The 18,640-nt window shown below is 39.2% G+C and overlaps 1 protein-coding gene across 1 annotated transcript in view; it reads left to right on the forward strand.

The window, feature by feature from the left end:
• The window catches only part of Slc9a9 (solute carrier family 9 member A9), a 547,508-nt gene that overhangs the window by 358,996 nt on the left and 169,872 nt on the right, over positions 1 to 18,640 (forward strand). Inside the window, exon 12 of the mRNA XM_047564064.1 lies at positions 1,176 to 1,329. Within this exon, the coding sequence (XP_047420020.1) occupies positions 1,176 to 1,329 (154 nt within the window). The remainder of the gene's footprint in view (positions 1 to 1,175; positions 1,330 to 18,640) is intronic.

Raw genomic sequence — 18,640 nt, forward strand, 5'->3', positions numbered from 1 at the left:
GAGGAGATACAGATAACAAATTACCATCTTAAAAACTGTTCAACTCCTTTAGCTGTTAGGAAAATAGAAATTAAAACCACAATAAATTACCATCCCTACCTATCAGAATGGTTAAAACTAAAAAAATAAGGACACCACTAAGCCTGGCAAGGCTGCAGAAAAATTGGAGGATTTTAACATTGCTGGTGGGAATGTGAAATGGCATAGGTTCTCTGGAAAACACTTGGATAATCTCTTTAAAAACTAAACATGCAAATCTCATGCAAAACACAGTGGTTGCACTCCTGGGCATTTATCTCAGAAAAATGAAAATTTATGTTCACAGAAAAACCTATGTGCACATTGTAGCTGCCTTAGTTATAATAGCCACCAACTCAAAACAGCCCAGATGTCCTTTAGTAGATGAATGGCCAAACAAACCGTGAACTATCCACCTGTGCGACACTGCTCAAGTATTCAGAGGAACAGAGTACCGGTGCATTCAGAAACCTGAAGATCCAGGGAATCGTGCCGGGGAGCGGGGGGCAATTCCAAAATGCTATGGACTGCATGCTTCTGTTTATATAACAGCCCTAAGATGACAAACGGCAAAATCATAGGAACCCAGAGCCGACTGCTTGCTGCCAGGTGTTGAGGGAACATGAGGGTGTGGTCATAAAAGTCAAGCAGGAAGGATGCTGGAGGTGATGGAAATGCGTGTATCTTACTCTTTAGGTCAATATTCTGGTTGAGATATTGTGCAATCATTTTGTAATATACTATCAATAGGGAAACAGAGGAGTGTACTTAGGAACTCTATTATCTTTTTTTTTTTTTGGTACTGGGGATTGAACTCAGGGACACTCAATCACTGAGCCACATCTCCAACCCTTTTTTATATTTTATTTAGAGACAGAGTCTCACTGAGTTGCTTAGGGCCTCACTAAGTTGCTGAGACTGGCTTTGAATTCGAGATCCTCCTGCCTCAGCCTCCCAGACGGCTGGGATTACCAGCATACACCACCGTGCCTGGCTCTGTGTTATTTCTTAAAAACCCCAGATGAATCTCGAATCACCTCCAGATAAAACATTTAGCTAAAAAATGTAATCATGTTAGTAAACCGTAAAGATAAAAACATTGAAAAGAAAATGAAGCATGCAAGGTGCTTATTTTCTCTTTGGGGTTTTCCTGACAGGCTTGCGAGGAGCGATCGCGTTTGCCTTGGCGATTAGGAACACCGAGTCGCAGCCCAAACAGATGATGTTCACCACCACGCTGCTCCTCGTGTTCTTCACCGTATGGGTGTTTGGAGGGGGAACGACGCCCATGCTGACCTGGCTTCAGATCAGGTGAGTGGCGCTATGAGGCAAGGAAGTCACTATGCAGCTTGGCCGTGCTGCTCAGTTTCTGTACTTGCAGAATGACCTAGAGGACAGTGGGATGTCTGGATCCCTCCCTGGCGTCAAGCTGACCCTCACTCCCCCGGTGAGCCAGTGTGACCCAGCACCAACCAAACTGACTTTTCCCAAAGTGCTAGAAATCCTACAATGGTGTCTACTTATGGCCTGTAGCGCGGAATGGGTTTCTTCATCTACTCGTTCTTCCACTTTACGGTCTTGGAGTGCAATGGGATATAATATGGAGTTTAAAAACAATTACCAAGGAGAAAGTGAATTTGTTTTAATTCCTCACAGCACTTAAGATAGAAATAGGGACATGGGAAACACTTAAATACATTTGGTTGGAGAACCATATGTTTAGCCAAAGGGGTGCTATAGACAAGTCAGATACTTTCTCACAGGAAAAGGAGGTCAAGGCTGCAGTCAGAGACCATCCAGTAGTCACTGACTGGAAGTTGATTGCTAGAGACCTGAAGTATACAGGTGGCAGACTTGTCGACAAAAACGGATAACTGGTATCAATTGAAACAATGCACAGAACTATTAGAAGATGTTTGTGTCTTTATGTACATGTGTCTGTTACCTGGGTCCTTGTTTCCATTCCCCAGAAGGTAAAGTAGTGTGGGCAAATCACATGTCATTTCTCAAATCCCCATATCCTGATGGTCATGCAGTCCCTCCCCAGATTCCTGTCTACCACATCTGACAGGAATAGCTCCATCTAACTGGAAAAGGACTTCCAAGAAGATCTTACAGACAAGTACTCTGTTACAGTGCTTGGCATATAATGGGATTGAATAAGTAATTTATGAAAAATTAAGTGAATATAATAACAAACATAAATGCTTTTGTTAAGCATTTACCGATAACCTTTCTATCCATTTGACAAACAGAAAGCAGAAGCAGGCCTCACACACTGAGAATAAGAAAGCCTATGTTTGAAACAGGCCAAGTAGCTATGCATTAAACCAAATTCAAGAGGAAAAAAAAGACCTCTCAAAGTACTGTGAATATTGCTGAACACATAAAAGGGCTTTGACTAAAGGTGAATAGGGAGTGTTTTGAAAGGCTTGTTGAATTATTTTCTAGTCATATAAATGTGGTCTGCAATTTCTTTCACAGTGGTGGCTACCTGTAGGCTCCTATGGATGAGTACACATATTACATTAAACTCTATAGCACTAGATCCCCTGTAAATTGTTACTTAGACAGTGGTATGCTATGTTTCTAGAAAATAAATTCAGTAGGTTGGATCCATGCATAGAAAAATGAGAACTTGGAAAGCAAAGGATAAAGGATGTCAGTACCTACAGGATAAAAGTATTAAATATTCTATCAGGTAAATTAGAATCTTTAGAACACAAGATAGTGATGGCAAGATTAAAGTATTTAAATGCAATTTGTTTTCTGTTGTTTCTGTCTTTATTCTGTAGAAATTGCAAATCAGTAATGTGTTTTATCCTAAAGCATGAAGCTGACTTTTCTTTGTATGTTCCAAAGACCTCAGAGGACTTCAATAGGTGCTGTGACTTACAGGGTCTCTTGTGTCTGGTTCAACAAGGAGAGGGGAATATAATAAGGGCCTTCAAGAGGTTAGGATTGCTATCCAGGTTATAAGACAGATTCTAATAAGGAAGGCTAGTGATGTCACCCACAGTGTCCAGAGTGACGTACCTGGAGGTCAACATAGGCCAGTGTGATGTTGGCCTGGTGGGGATACAGCTTGGGATTACAGGTCATGGAGATGCCCCATTGGGAACTGGTCTCCAATGACTTGATTAATTCAGTGCCATATTTGACCCCCATCCAGGAGGGGGGATGGGTACAGGTGGGACTGTGATGTATTTAGGCAAAGAAGCCAACAGGGCTCCAGGCTAGTGGACAAGATGGTACTCTCAGCTGAGAATTAGAGTGTAAATCTGAAATCAGGGTATAAACCCAGTCAGAAAGGTCAGAGACCCATCCATAAGGACATTAAGAGAGAAAACTGAAATCGATAGGTGTGGAGGAATCCTGAAAGTCACTTCCAGCAGACTGGATACAGAGAAGGAAGAGCAGGACCAATGCCTTCTCAAACTTGGGTGAGCATCGGAAGCTCCCAGAGGGCTCGTTAAAACCCACATTGCTGGGCTCCCACCCAAGTTTCTGATCCCCTAGATCTAGGTCAAGGTCTGAGAATTTTACATTTCTACCCCAGTCCAGGAAATGCTGATGCTGCTGGTCCCAAGTCCACACTCTGAGAACTGCTGGCTTAGAATTCCTGTCCCTGGTGGAGATGGAGCTGATATTAGACACTGACAGATTCGGCTAGGGTTGCCCAGGACCAGGTGCCCCTGAGGCTTTGCACCTAAAACAGAAGGAGGCAGAGGCTAGCTAAGGAGGAAGAGTCACTGTGCACTGATGAAAAGGAAGAAAAAAAGACACAATAAAAGAAACACTGAGGAACAGGACCACAAGTTAGGATATAAGCAAGTACACGCATGTATGCAAAAAATGAATTTGTTCCTACTGTGTTCTACTGAAACCATCATATGCACTTCCCTGTCCTGGTTTGTAATGTTATCAAAGAAATTCTCAATTCCATGTGGCTTTAAATTCCCAGTTGTCCATCCTTTGACTACATTCAGCAAGGTTTTGCTTGTTTACGGAGCTATATCTCATTAACCAACATTCATGTCAGTCTTTTCCCATAAAATGCCAGAATATAAGTAAATTGCAACTTAAATAAAATGACAGAAATAGGGGTGCTTAAGGGGGAGGTAATGCAAATGTAATATTGAATAAGCACGAACATCTTTGCTTGCAATTTGTTTGTATGCTTTGCATGGCCTTCCATTCTTGAATCTACACTTTTTTTTTCCTCTTAAAATTATTAGGCAGGTACTGGAGTTGTTTTTTTCATCCCTATAAAATTTTCCATTCAGTCACAAACTACCACAGTAGGATGCAAATAAAATGTTTTATGTAAGGTAAAAATTGGTGATATTAATATAAATTGCACTTTGATGTGAATGACTTTAAAACAGCAATGATCCTTCACTTGGAGAAACTCTTAATGATCCTTATATGTGAAACACATTCTCCAATGATTCTGTCTGGTCCCTCGAACCAGTCAAATTTCTTGTCTTGAAGACACTTAATTTTCTCTTAAAATTTTTTTTAAAACGTGCTTCATGTGGTATTAGAAATAAATCAGGTATTTTTTTCTTAAAATTCTAGGGAAAAATAAAACACTGCTCCAGCATTATTTTGGAGGTTTTCACGGAAAAGAAACCAGTGTGGATATGTTCATACTGGCAATGAGGAAAACCCAACCCCAGTCTCCAAGGACCAGCTCTGCTGTTAGGCAGGAAACGGGAGCAATCAAAAGTGCCAAGCTTTGCCCGCAGAGCTCCCTCAACAGGATTATCAAACAAATGATCACACTCGCTTACAAACCAACATCAAAGACCAAGGAGGGGGAGCTCTCTGGCAGTGGCACCAAATCATTAAAGTCGGGACGGTGACACCATCCTTGGTTTAGGGTAGGGCACTTCATGTTTCAGCCAACAGTACATGAGAACGGAGCCCAGATCACAGGGCAAACCCCCTGGGTTCCCTTAGATAAAGGTGTTGGACCCACCTCTTCAATATATTTACACCGAACCGCAGTGTGGAAAGCTTTGCAGTTAATGTGATGTGGAACTTGCCTCCCAGGGAGCATTATAAAATGGCCTCAACAAATGACCACTCTGGACCGCAGCCTGTGACCTCTAAACACTGGTAACTGTCTAACCAGAGTAGCCAGCATTCACGGAGTGCCTATTTTGTCCTGAACACTAGAGAGCAAAGTGCCAGGCACAAACTTCCCTGTGTCTTGCCTCTGCTCTAAAAGCGGGAAAATAGTAGTGGCTGCCTCTTGTGGGGGATGAGGCCTGGCAGGTGGCCCACTGGAGGGCTGCAGAGCCAGGCTCCAGCCCAGACAGCCCAAGCCCAGGGCCCCTGTCACCAAATAGTGCACTCCTCTGCCACCTGACTAAATGAGCTTCTCCTGGGCCTGCCATCTGCCTTGATTAACACATCCTCTGGGGAAAAAAAGAGATGCACTTTTATAACCAAGACAAGCCTGTTCAAAACAAACACAGGAAATCTTCATCCACCATCAGGATTGGACAGACTTGCTCGTGCTGCACTGAAATTCTTCAGTGCAGTCTTTCTCTTTGACCTGGAATAGTGAAAGGTAAACGAAGCCAACCCTAGTCCAAAGTAGCCAAGTGGGGACATTTGTCTTCCTCGATTATATGAATTTAGAATTAGAGGAATTTCAGGAACTTGTCACCTTCATCTCCACCCCATTCTGATCCCAAGCCATTTTGCTATCAGCTTCTTTCCCAAATTGATCTAGAAAAAGTTTGCATACTCCAGCCTGTGTCCATTGAAGACTGAAAAAAACTTTTGGATACTCAGTGCCAACAGTATCAATATTTAGTTAAATATTTAAATTCTATCTTTGGCAGATGACCAAAAGCATTCTGTCATCCCAGAATGCTTTATTAGTTATACCCACTAGCTGCAGAGTTTTAAAATAGCAGTTATCCTATGAATGTACACAAAGGTAAAGAGAGAACCCTCCTTGGTAATATTCTTGAATCTTACAGCAGTGTTAATATACTTGCTTATATATTCTTTTATTACTGAGGTAAGGAAATATCAGTTTAATATAATGAAGGGGCACATCTAGTTAAGACCCATTGATTAGCTGTCCTCTATTTGGTTTCCTTTCTAGGATCCAAATTCCCATGCATGTTTAATAATTTTTAATTGGTGTATTAATGTAGTAAATAAGTACATCAACTCTGGAGTTAGGATATGTGAGTTCCAGCCTTGCCTCTGTTTCTTCCTACCTGTGGGATTGTACATAGTAAGTTCCAGCTTTTATAAGCCTCAATTTTATTATTTGTAAAAACAAAATAATATCTCTTTAAAAGTTATAAGTATTAATTGTTGAAGATATGAAGAATTTAAAACTTAAAGTAAATGTCCAACAAATATTGCTATAATAGCCAAAGGACTCCTATGCACCCCTTTGTGATTCAAACACTTATTGCTTAAGTCACATACACACACTTATGAAGTGTTAATTAATTGCATGGCTTACATAGAAAACAGAACAAAAATATTCTCTAGAGAATTTAGTTCCTTTTGTGTAGTAACTAGATCCATCAATTTCACAGACAACTCCTACTTCTGCATTCAAAATGATAACTTCTTAAACATTTTCACAAAAAGCACTGCATGTATCCAGCAGCTTAAAATGAGTCTTTCTAGAACATGCTTCTATTTCCTTCTTCACATAATAATCTTTGTTTGGAACTTTTCAGATATTTAATTTGTATCATTTCAACAATTGTATTGATTTTTATATTTTATATTGATTTTGTACCAATTTATATACTTTGTATCAATTTGTTTCAGTTGATAGACCAGAGAAATATGCTCTCATGAAACATGGAAAACTAACTTACTTATTTGAAGTAGAATAATGCTTTATATTCACTATTTGTAGCTATTCCCTTTTAAAATTGTGTTCTGTTTTCTTTAGCTTCTTCAGCAATGTTTCATAAATTCAAATATTTATTACTCAAATCAATCTAATTTGACATATTACATTAGCAATATTGGTTAACTATAGTAACCTTCTGTTGTCCCAAATTATTAAAGGTTTATAACAAGTTTTGTGAATTAGCAGCCCCTAAATTTGCTTCCAATGCCATCTGGGTTCTTTAAGCTGCCTTCTTTCTGTATACAGAACCTCTCAGCTCCAGAGATAACAACAGTCTTTCTCTCCATGATCCCCAGCCATCTTCCACTAGCCCTATTCTTCTTTACGTTCTTCTGAACCTGTTCCTGTGAAAAACAATATCAATAAGCTTCACCTATTGGTCACCGATGACCAAACAATGGTCAAATGCTCTATTGATGAGAAAGTATTTATATAAAAGTATTTTATGTTATCATAAAATACAATCCAATATATAGTTGCCTTCTTTCAAGTAATCATTGTATCTTTATATGTAAGTGAAGTCTGAAAGAAAAGTGATTTTAAGTGCAGCAGAAGGAACGGATTATTCAAAGGGTGGCAGAGTGGGTTCTAGTTCTGGTCAGAATGGAGCATTCACACTTCTCCCCCATCTCTTCCATTGAATGCAACCAAAAGCCCTTGCTTTAGGACTCTACAAAGCAAATGGTAGCCCACGGTTTGGGGAAAGGTGGCTGGGATCAGAATTCAGAGAACTGTTAAACCTGCAATGAGTTTTCCACATTTTCTTCTCTCTGGAATCTCTTGACCTAGACTCAATGCAATTCAAAGAACAGAACCATGAAAAAAGAAAGAAAGAAAGAACCATGGACAGAAATTCTATTTCTGGTACAGGGAGGAGAAAAGAAGAAATTCATGGGTTAGATGAGTGGGAGAATTCCCTGGATTAGTTGTTATATTTTTCATTCTGTCTCACCCCAGTACCAGGCAATCATGGAACAGCAGGTGACAGGAGCAGCAACAGTTGGGTGAACACCTAAAATTTCAACCAAACTAATTGTGGTACAAGACCAAGGGGGAGGATTCCCAGTGCAGATTTTTCTGTCTTAATCCTCTCTTTAATTAGTTTTGGAGGCAGGTGCAATGTCCTGGGGAAATCATGGAAATATATAAAAGTGTAGGGGATAAAAGACTTACTTCTTAGCCAGAGGACCAGAAAAGGGGCACTGTAAAGCTATAAAATGTGGAGACCATTGTAAAGAGAATGGAGTTTAAGAAAGTTATCCTGTAAAGTTGCCATTAACTTTTGGGCTCACTCCTAAGCTATGTATGCCTATATGTGACCTTGAACAGCACACCAAGTCTTTGAGAAATGAATTTCAAGACAGAGCATTACTTAGGTCCCAGGCTGAACACTGGGAGGCAGAATAGAGCTGAATAGCACAGACTTTGAAACTGAATTGACATTGGAACCACAGATAACAGAAGGCAAGTGAGAATTTGTTTCCTGGACCTACTCTGATTAAATGTTTGATAAAACAAAAATTGAATTTTTCCATGGGAAACCCTATGTCACTTAACATATCCAGATCCAGAGTCACTTAACAAAATATTCAAAATTTCTAGGATATGTCCAAAATTACTCAGCATGTGACAAATGAGGAACATCTTACTATCGCTCAAGCAAAAAGATAATTAACCAAATGCCAACTCCAAGATGATACACCAATATTGGAATTAACTGATCAAAACCTTAAGGCAGCTATCATAACCATGCCCCAAGAAGTCAAGCAAATATAATGGAAACAAGTAGGAAAAACAAAAACAAAAAAAGCAGTAAAGAAAAACAAAAAAGGAAGAAATGGAATTTTTAAATCTGAAAACAAAATAGAACAAAAACACTGAACTGACTTAACAGCAAAATAAAAGATGACAAATAAAAGATTTAGTTTACTTGTAGATTATTTTTAAAAAATGATCCAATCTGCATTATAGTAGAATCATTTTTTTTTCATCACCAACTTGGTCTTTAAAAACATATCCAAAGAATTTCTTCAGATGGTAGGGAAATGGCATTAGAGAGGATGTTAGAACAACAAAAACGAAGGAAAGGACAGCAGAAATGGTAAATATCTATCATAGTAGACTCTTCTTCTCCTTTTAGGACTCTTGAAACATATGTGATTGTTTTAACTTTATATTATGGGGAAGTGGGTAAAGAAACCTGCCTATAAGGTGGTTAAATTGTATAAGTTCTACTTGAAGTAGCAAAAAATCAGTTTAAAATAAATTGAAATTTTACATATTTATGTTCTAGATTAACCACTAAAATATAAAAATGAGATATAGTCAACAGTCCAACACATATATAATACATGGAATACAAAACAAATTCAAGTCATAACAAATTTATACTTTATTTAAATTTTATATATATATGTATATATATATGGAATACAAAACAAATTCAAATTATAACCCCAAAAGGCAGTAAATCAGGAAAAAAAAACCCAGAGGTAATAAACAGAAAACAAGTAATAAAACGGTAGATCTAAGTTCAAACATACCATTTATTACATTAAATTTAAATCATATAAATATAAGAATTAAATGGAAGAGATGGTCAAAGTGGATAAAAAATAAGTTTCAACTACATGCTATTCATGAGAAACATATTATAAATAAAATGATATAGGTAGATTGAATGTAAAAGAATGAGAAAAGTTATACCTTGCAAACACTAATCCAACTGAGGCCAGAGTGGTCATATTAATCTCAGACAAAATAGTCCTCAGAGTAAGAAAATTTCCCAAAGATAAAGAGGATATTGCATAGTAATTAAAGAGTTCATTTATCAAAATGATACAACTGTATGAAATGGGTATGCACCTAACAACACAGCTTTAACACAAGAGCCAAAAGAGAAATAGGCACATGCACACTTAGAGTTGGGAACTTAATACCCTCCCTGAATAATTAATCTAAGAAGAAAACAAAACATCAGAAGTTACAGAGGAACTGAACAACACAAATAACCAACTGGATTTTATCAACATGCATAGAACGCTCCACCCAAGAACATCATGAACGAGTTCTTTTCAAGTATATACAGATACAGCAAAATAGACAATATCTGAAGTTATAAAACAAACTTTATCAAATGAAGGAGGGCTGGCAGCATATAGTATGTGTTCTCTGACCATAATGAAATTATACTAGAAATAGAGATCATAAAAAACGACTGGAAACTCTTCCAATACTTGGAAATTAAACAGCGCAGTTCTAAACAATCAGAGAGTCAATGATGAAATCTCAAGGGAAATTAGGAAATATTTCAAAGTAACAGAAAATGAAAACATAGCAAAATTTGTGTGACACAGTTAAATCAGTGTTCAGAAAGAAATTTATAGTTCTCAATGCTTATTTTAGAAAAAGAAGGATAATAACAAAAGTTACTAAAAGGTCCAGCATTCCCCTTCCTGGGCATTTACCCATGAAATGAGGGTATCATGCCATCTATTACTGAAAATTAAATGTGTAAACATTAAGTGAGAAAATACAGATTAACATCCTTTAAGCAGTGCCCAGTACTCATTATATAATTATATTTTACTTACAATTTTCATTTTAAAATGTTGGATGAATGTTATTAATAACCTTTTCCAACATGCTGAGATAATCATATTGTTTTTCCTCTTTAATTTATCAATATGATGAAATATATTGATGTCTTGATATTGAATTATCCTTATATTATCAGGCTATTTTGCTCTAGCTAAAATTTTGTGTCTATAATAACAACTGAGAGTAGTCTGTAGTTTTCTTTGGAGGGGGGCTATCTTTATTGGGTTTAGATTTTATTAAGGCTATGCTATACTCACAACATGAATTAAAGACTTCAATTTTTTTCTTGGTCTGAAATAGCATAACATGAAATGATCTCATCTTTAGAGGCTAATAGAAGTCAACTGAAACCCTCTGTTCCTTGAGTCATTTTTAATGTAGACCTTTCCAGTGTCTCCAGTGGTACATTTAGATAGAAAGTTGTCATTTTGAAGTTCAAGAATGACCAAGTGTTGGCAATTTTGTATCATTCAGCTTAATAGTAAAATGAATATCTACATCCCCTGCACCTAGCTTCACCCATTGTTAATAATATGCCTATTTTGCTTTTGTCATCTTTCTCTCTACACACACACACACACACACACACACACACACACATCCTTTAAATACATTTATATTTATATGTAAATTTGTGGGATTGTTTTGGCTGCTGGTACTATTGTTGACTTAAACCCAAGAGGTTGTGCATGCTACTCAGGTACTCTAGCACTGAGCTACACCATGACCCCTGTATTTATTCTTTTTCTTTTTCATCAAATCATTTGAATAAGGACAGACTTATCTAAATACACAAGCGTCCATTTTCAAAGGATAAGGACATTCTCTTAGAAATCAAAATACCATTGTTCTACCTAAAAATAAGAAAAAAAAAAAACTTAAAAATTACTATCAGTACATATTCAAATACATACTCAAATTTCTTAGTTACTACAAAAAAAATTATAGATGCTTTTAAACTCATGGTTTAATCACAATTATGTATCACATTTGGTTTTCTTTTTCTTTGTCTTTTTCCATGACTGATTTTTAAGAGAAACCAGGTCAGTTGCTTCCAATGCTATTCCACATTCTGGACTGATTTCCTCATAGTGTCAATTAATATATTTTTCTCTGCTATATTTCCTGCAAACTGGAAATTAGGTCAAGGCTTGAAATTCAGGTTAAAACTTTCTTCAGCAAAAATTCTCGGTGGTAGTGTTGGGTGCTGAATAACGTGTTTCATGTGTTGTCTATTTGTTTGGGTGCTGGGGGTTGTACCTCATCTGAACAGGCACATGTTCTCAGGCTGATGCACTGTGGTGCCCCGCTATCATTTTTATAGTTACAGTGGTGGCCTCCATTAGAAAGGTTTGCTTTTGCAGTTGTAATTTATTTTCAATCTGTGGAACGATATGCAAGCTCTAGGAAATTATCCTATTTCCAACAATCTTCTACTCACTCTTTTGAGCATCTGTTGTTGATCTTTGCTTGATTCAACTATTGCATTTGGGATTATTCTATTTTGATTTCTCCCTGATAGATAATATTTTTTAAGAGAGAGTTTTTTATTTGCCAAATTATTACAATGTTAACCAACTTTTTATTATTTATTTCCAATTTATTGAATTATCAGAATGTAACCTGTGATCACTCTACTTTTTTCAAATTTAAGATTTTATTTGGGACCAAGAGTATAACTGATTTGGGTCCATAGATATTCCACAGACAGGAAAAAATGTGTCATTTGCTATTTTTAAGAAGAAATTTCTATATATATGTATTAAATTGAGTTGCTTAATTATATTACTCAAATTCTCTATATTTTTACCTATATTTTTGTGAGATGTATCAGATTCTGAAAGAAGTACATGAAATTTCTCACTATAATTTTTGTTACCAAAGTCTTGAACTTATATAGTATTAATTATATTATGGTATATAACTATTAATAATGTTATACATGCATACTTGGCTGGTGAGTTTATGTGGGAGACTATTTCATCACATTAAAAAATTTTCAAATTCACCTTTGCCTTTGACAGACATGTCTTACTCATCCCAGAAATAAAATTTAAAACGATCACGTCTTCCATATACTTTCATGCCCCTCTTTTATCTTCCAGCCTTGGTTATGTGGAATCCTAAAATAAAGGAGTGAAAGCAATATAGAAGTCATTTTTATAAGCAATAAACAGTGGGGATTTCCTCTCCCCACCCCCATCTTATTTTGGTTTGGTTTTTCATGAACAGTGAACTAGTTTTGCTTGAAATAAATTTCAACATCGTATAATTCCCTGAAATCCTTAACTCTTGTCAGAAAATAAAGTCTTATTTTTCAATCTGTTAAAATCTTTTACCTGCTAGCATGCATTTTAAACCTTAATGCAACTGTTTAGGAAAAATTACTGTGTAAAATCCAAGGAGTTAGAATAAAACATCTATTTTGCATCTACCCTAAAGATCAATTGCATAGCCAAAATATGGGATTTTAACTGGAACTTTTAAAACTAAGTGCTGGGTTCTGCTGCAGAGAATCATATTGAAGAAATTGCTTAAGACAGAGAACTGCCCATTAGAGGCTGAATATGCTTTAATGCAGATTTCACTGTACTCAGTGCAAATACCTGGTTTGCAAACACACAAGCGACATGTTTAGAAACACCATCATTCCGTCTTTCTCTCATGCTAAGAATGAACCCAGAGCCTCCTGTATGCTAGGCAAGTACCTACCTTGGAGCCACAACCTCAGACCTCTTCTTTTTGAAACCCTTTTCTCAGTGCTAGATTTGCAGCCTGGTGTCCAACGGGCCAGTAATGAAGCTGCAGCTGTGTTTAGAGATGATTTAAAAGTAATGCCTAACCTTAGCTTCTCAGAGGCGCTGGAAGCAATTGAATTCCATGGAATTCAATTTGGACATCAGAGGTCACCTCCTATCCCCGCTCTCCCTCTCCCTCTCTCCTCCTCAGGCACAGTATCCACACAGGAGACCCCACCAGGTAACCTGTCTCTTTTGAATCCAGTGCCACAGTGCCAGGCACGGGTTGGGTGGCCCGCTCTGAGGGTCATGGCCGCCCACTCTGGGGTCCTCAGTGGCCCTCTGGCTGCTCTGCCTCTGCTTCAGCCTGTGTCCCTTTTCCTCCCGGTTTATTCTTATCTAGTGATCAAAATAAACCCGCCCCTTTCTTTTTATAATTTATTGTCACCACGGGTCTGTCCATTTTTGTATAGCCCCTCTGTCACTTCAATGGGACTCTCCAAGGAGGGGCATATACATTTGAAACAGGAAACTTAATTGTGTGTTTCATTAATCAATACCAGGCATTTGAGCAAGGCTTTAATTTTTGTGAGTATTGAAATAATGAATGCTTGTTTCCTAAAATTAGAAAACCAAAAAAGATATTGTAAGAAATAAAATTCACCTGAAGTTGTTTCACACGGAGATAATTATTGCCAGTACTTTAGTACATTTTTCTAAAGCCTTTTTTTTTTCTTGGCAAATCATTTTTTTACTAAATTCAGATATTCTATTTTTTTACTTAACAATATAGCAAGATCACTTTCTAATTTTATTTAGCTATCCCTTGAAATTGTGTTTTCAAGGACTGAATAACAAACACATATGAATATGCCTAAATTACTTATGTAAGTAGGTACTAAAGCATATTAGGCTAGAATAATTTTAGACTATTATAAATGATATTGTGATTATTACATTTCTTGTGTAAAAGTTTTGGAATCTCTGTTTATTTTCTTGGGATAGATTCCTGAAAGTGTGATTGGCGAATCAAGGGATAAAATACTTTCAAAGTTCAAAATACATTTTGCCAAGTTGCTTTTCCAATGAGGTTGAATTAATTCAACCACCAGCCACGTAATCCAATCTTTTCCTTGATGATTTCCCAATCTGTTTCTTATTGGTCTAGGATTGCTGTGTGCTTTTGCCGATGCCTAACACTGATTTTAACACTTTGCCCTGATTCCAGCTCATTTCTCTAAGGTCTGCTGGAAGATGTTCCTTGTTTGTCATTCAGTGGAACATCTTGCTGGGCTCCGTGCTAGTCTTGTCTTTGCTAGGACTTAAATATGGAAGAGGAGTTCCAGACTCCGTATTTGCCAGCAGACAAGTGCATGGATTGCCCCTGGCTCCCTTCAGCGCCCATCTGGCTGTTCATCACATCCCTGTCCTGGAACCATAGTGAGCAATTCAATTTGCAGCATTTAAAACCCAGGCACATAGGACTTGCTGCTTTCTCCCTACCTGACTTTCAGGCCCTGTGACCAACGCTGCACACTTCACTCCCACCATCTCCACGTGTGACCACCAGTGTGCACACACCCTGGGGAGAGTGTGCCATTGCACATGTCAACTTCCATCTCTCACCCTTTCCTTTCTTCATTCATATTTATTCAACAAATATTTATTGGGCTTCTACTCTGTGCCAGCCAGCACATAGAGCATAGAAGAAGAGACAGAAGTCCCCATTGTGTAACTGAGGCTACGATCCCAACTTCCATCTTCCACTTCTGCCCTCTGACCTTGCTATAGGTTTTTGATTGGTAGGAGCACCCGTTCTCTAAACCGGGACAGATGGTGGCTATGGACAGTGTGTTTCTGCTGTCTCTCAGACAGGCAAGAGCACTCCATTCCATGAAGTGAGATAGAAGTGGGCCACTCCTTGCTTTTTTCAAAACAGTCCTATCTGCCTTATTGGAAATTCCTATGAGGAAAATTCCTAGCTTGTCCATTATTTGGGGTTTCAATGATAGTGGAGTTGTTTGCCTTTTCTGGGCCTTGGAAAGCATTGTAGGAGGAAGTTAAAAGTCACCATTAGGAGCTGCTAATGGGAAACCATTTTGAATGGAAGTCACACAGAGGATTTGCAAAGCACAATTTGCCCTGGAATTTCCCCCCCCCCAAAGTTAACTTTGAGGCAATGATTTTCAGAGAGAGAATTTTTCTTTGGCAACAAAAGAAACACAAAACTATGGGAGTAAATTTGTTTTGTAACGTTAATGATGCTATAGTATAGTTTTAATTTTTTGTTGACTTGTTTTACTGAATATTTCTACCTTTAATCCTCAACATAAACATTCAGCAAGATTTTTTTTTTCTCAGTTGCTGAGCCAAATCCTCAGTCTATTTAACTCAGTTGGAGGCCAAGGTGAAATGGAAATCTGGCCTGTGTTTACATCTCCACATAAATTTCTCATTTGGGTTGTACGATGTGAACCATAGCTTCCAATTCGTGCTATAAAAAAAAAAATAACATAATTCTGACTTGCTCCAAGTGTTATTTCCAGTAGGTGGGACTTCAGGGGGATAAGGAGGTAGTTTCAAGTTTGTGACCCATATCCTATGCAGGCAGGGAGGTAGAATATTACTGCTCCTGGCATTCAACACGTGCATGTGTTTCTGGGATTCCCTTAGTCACAAAAACATCCCTCCTTCGACAACACATGCATGTGAGTCCACATACTCACGAGCGTGCCGGTACATTCACGTAAATCCCCGCAGACACCTCAGCCATGTTGAAATACTGTTCAGATATAGCACGCTCTCCCCAGTACAGGCGTTTGTCTCTACCAAACCAGCCCTCTCCCTCTCCTTACCTGGACGGCTCCTGTTTCTCCTTCATGCCTCCAACTAAGATTCAGACATCTCCTCTGAGAACCCTTCTCTCAGAAGCATCCTCAAGCTCCAGCTAGAGCAGGTTCTTTCCTGCTCTGTGCTCCCACCCCTCCTCCACACTTCCCTTCCTGGCAGATCACAGGCCCTGGAAGGAATTCAGGGTGCCCGTGTGCATCTGGATGGCCACTCTCCACTGTAGACTGTGGGACTCCCGAGGGCAAGGTAAGGTCTGCACCCCTGGCTTCTCTCTGTCTTCCGGCTCTTAGCACCCAGCTTCCTGAGGCTGTCCGTCAATCATCCTGATGCTCCCCAGCCCGTTCGCTCTCCCACTCTACTGGACGACAAATTCTACCTCCTCTTCTCCCCTCAGGCCTTCTTCTCTCCTTCCCCAGCTTGCTCCATAAGCCGGTGCTCTTCCCAATTCACTAAGAGGATGGAAGCCATCAAAATGATTCCACAAACTCCCCACCACGTCTGCCTGCCTCCCTGCACCAGTACCTTCAACCCACCTTCCACCTGACTGCAGCAGACAGACTGGCCCTGTCCTTCCCTCAGTGTGTCAGTCACATCCTGTCACTTCCTGGAACACGCTAGTCCAAAATCTCTCTTCTCTCTCATAGCAACCTTCTGTCCTCTTCATTAATTTTAAAAACTGGCTTAATTACTTTCATCTTAACAAAATTAAAAAAGAAATCTTTCCCCCCCCATATCTTTCTCCAGCTACACCCCTATCCATTGTCTCTTGTCCTTTATAGCAAATTCTCTCAAAAGATGTCTACAAATCTCTTCTCACTCTGTCTTGAACCTACTCTTCCCATCATTCCACTCCCAGTATTTGTCTTGATACTCCCCTCCATGTTGATAAATCCAATGATCAAGCTCACTTGTCATTTTTATTAGACTATCAACCACATTAAACAAAATTGATTCTCCTTATTTGAAATATTCTCTTCACTTGGATCCTAGGACGCACTCCACTGACCTTTCCTAATGCCTCCATGTTTGCTTCGTGGACAGTGTATAAGTCAGATTTTGCTGCAGAAACAACTAGCCCTAATATCTCAATGGTTTGCAATCACAAAGATGCATTTCTTACTGAGGTTACAAAAGATTTGTGGCCACCTATAGGTCTGCCTGACTCCACTGGGCTCATCTGCCTCAGCTCTGCTGGACTCCATGAGGGGCTCTGTGTCATCTGTGCCTAGGGAAAGGAGCAGTGCCATTGGCAGCTTGCTGTTCTTTCCTGGCAGGGGACAGGAACAAAAGGATTGAAACCCCAAAGTTTCTAAGATTCTGCTCTATGACTGCAGAGTGAGAGTCACAGTTTGGGAAGTTGCTGTCTTCCCACCAAGAACATATCCAAGGGGTGTTTCCTATTGATTGATGTGTGTGATGTAACAAAACCTGTGTGGAGTTGACCTAGACCCTGCCCCAGATTGTCACCCAGAGGGAGAAGATCATGGCAGAATATACCTGGAGTTGTCCAGTCAAATGTCCAGGGCCCTGGAACCACCGGTTAAACAGCCCAGGGATAGGGTGCCTCTGAAGAGCCTTCATGATGCCCACAGGAGCCAGCTTCCTGTATTCACCATAGCCAAGGGAAATACGCCACAGTCACCCAGTCAAAAGAAACCTTTGTCACCTCCTTACTTCTTTTCCTTCCCTGTCCCCTAGCCTTGGAGAAGCCCAGTTATCAAGTAGGAGTGAGGCAGGAAAGAGCAGGAAGAGATAAAGAAAGAGCACTCCTAGCAGCAGGCCCCAGCTGGTGGAGGGAACTCACTTCCAATGAAATTCAGGTGCTGTTATTATAACATACAATGGAAAACAGTTCTTACTGAACTGAGACTATTTCTGTGATTAGAAGTGACCAGAGGACTTTAAAAAAAGAAAAAAAAGGTATCATAGAGTAATAAAAAGTCACAGGATCCCGTCTCAGGGAGGAAGTCTGAAGAAGTAGGTAGGGTATGTGTGTGTGTGTGTGTGTGTGTGTGTGTGTGTGTGTGCACGCACGTGCACTGGGGAGAGAAGAAGACTTGACAGAGTTGTTCTCTTTCAATCCCATGAGCCCCGTGTGCTCCAAGTGCCCAGGACCCCTCTGCTGTTCCCTGGGCTGGTGGCTTCTGCCTGAGCTTCGCAATACTCCGAGGTTGATCACAACTTCATGGAAACCTGGTGACTTCCTTGGCATGTTTGACCATGAGAACTCCGGAGGCCAGCACCTTAGTTTCCCACTGACCAGTCTCACATTTGACCCTGTTTACATAAAGGAAATCTAGGCCTTTGGCCAATTCAGGACCAAAGCATTTTGCAACTCGAGTGTTGAGCCCCGTTTCCTCTCTCATTTATAAACACAGTTGGAACTGATTCCAAAGTGTCTTGAGGAAGTCAGTAGAAACATTCAGGCATAGCTACTACTGTTTTATGAAATTTCATCTATTGTTTTGACCTCGCCTGTGCTTCAATACGGAAATAGAAGGCCCGGCGTGGCCGTAGGAGAGAGGAGGCC

The sequence above is a fragment of the Sciurus carolinensis genome, chromosome 9 (assembly GCF_902686445.1).
Source record: "Sciurus carolinensis chromosome 9, mSciCar1.2, whole genome shotgun sequence".
NCBI classification, from domain to species: Eukaryota; Metazoa; Chordata; class Mammalia; order Rodentia; family Sciuridae; genus Sciurus; species Sciurus carolinensis.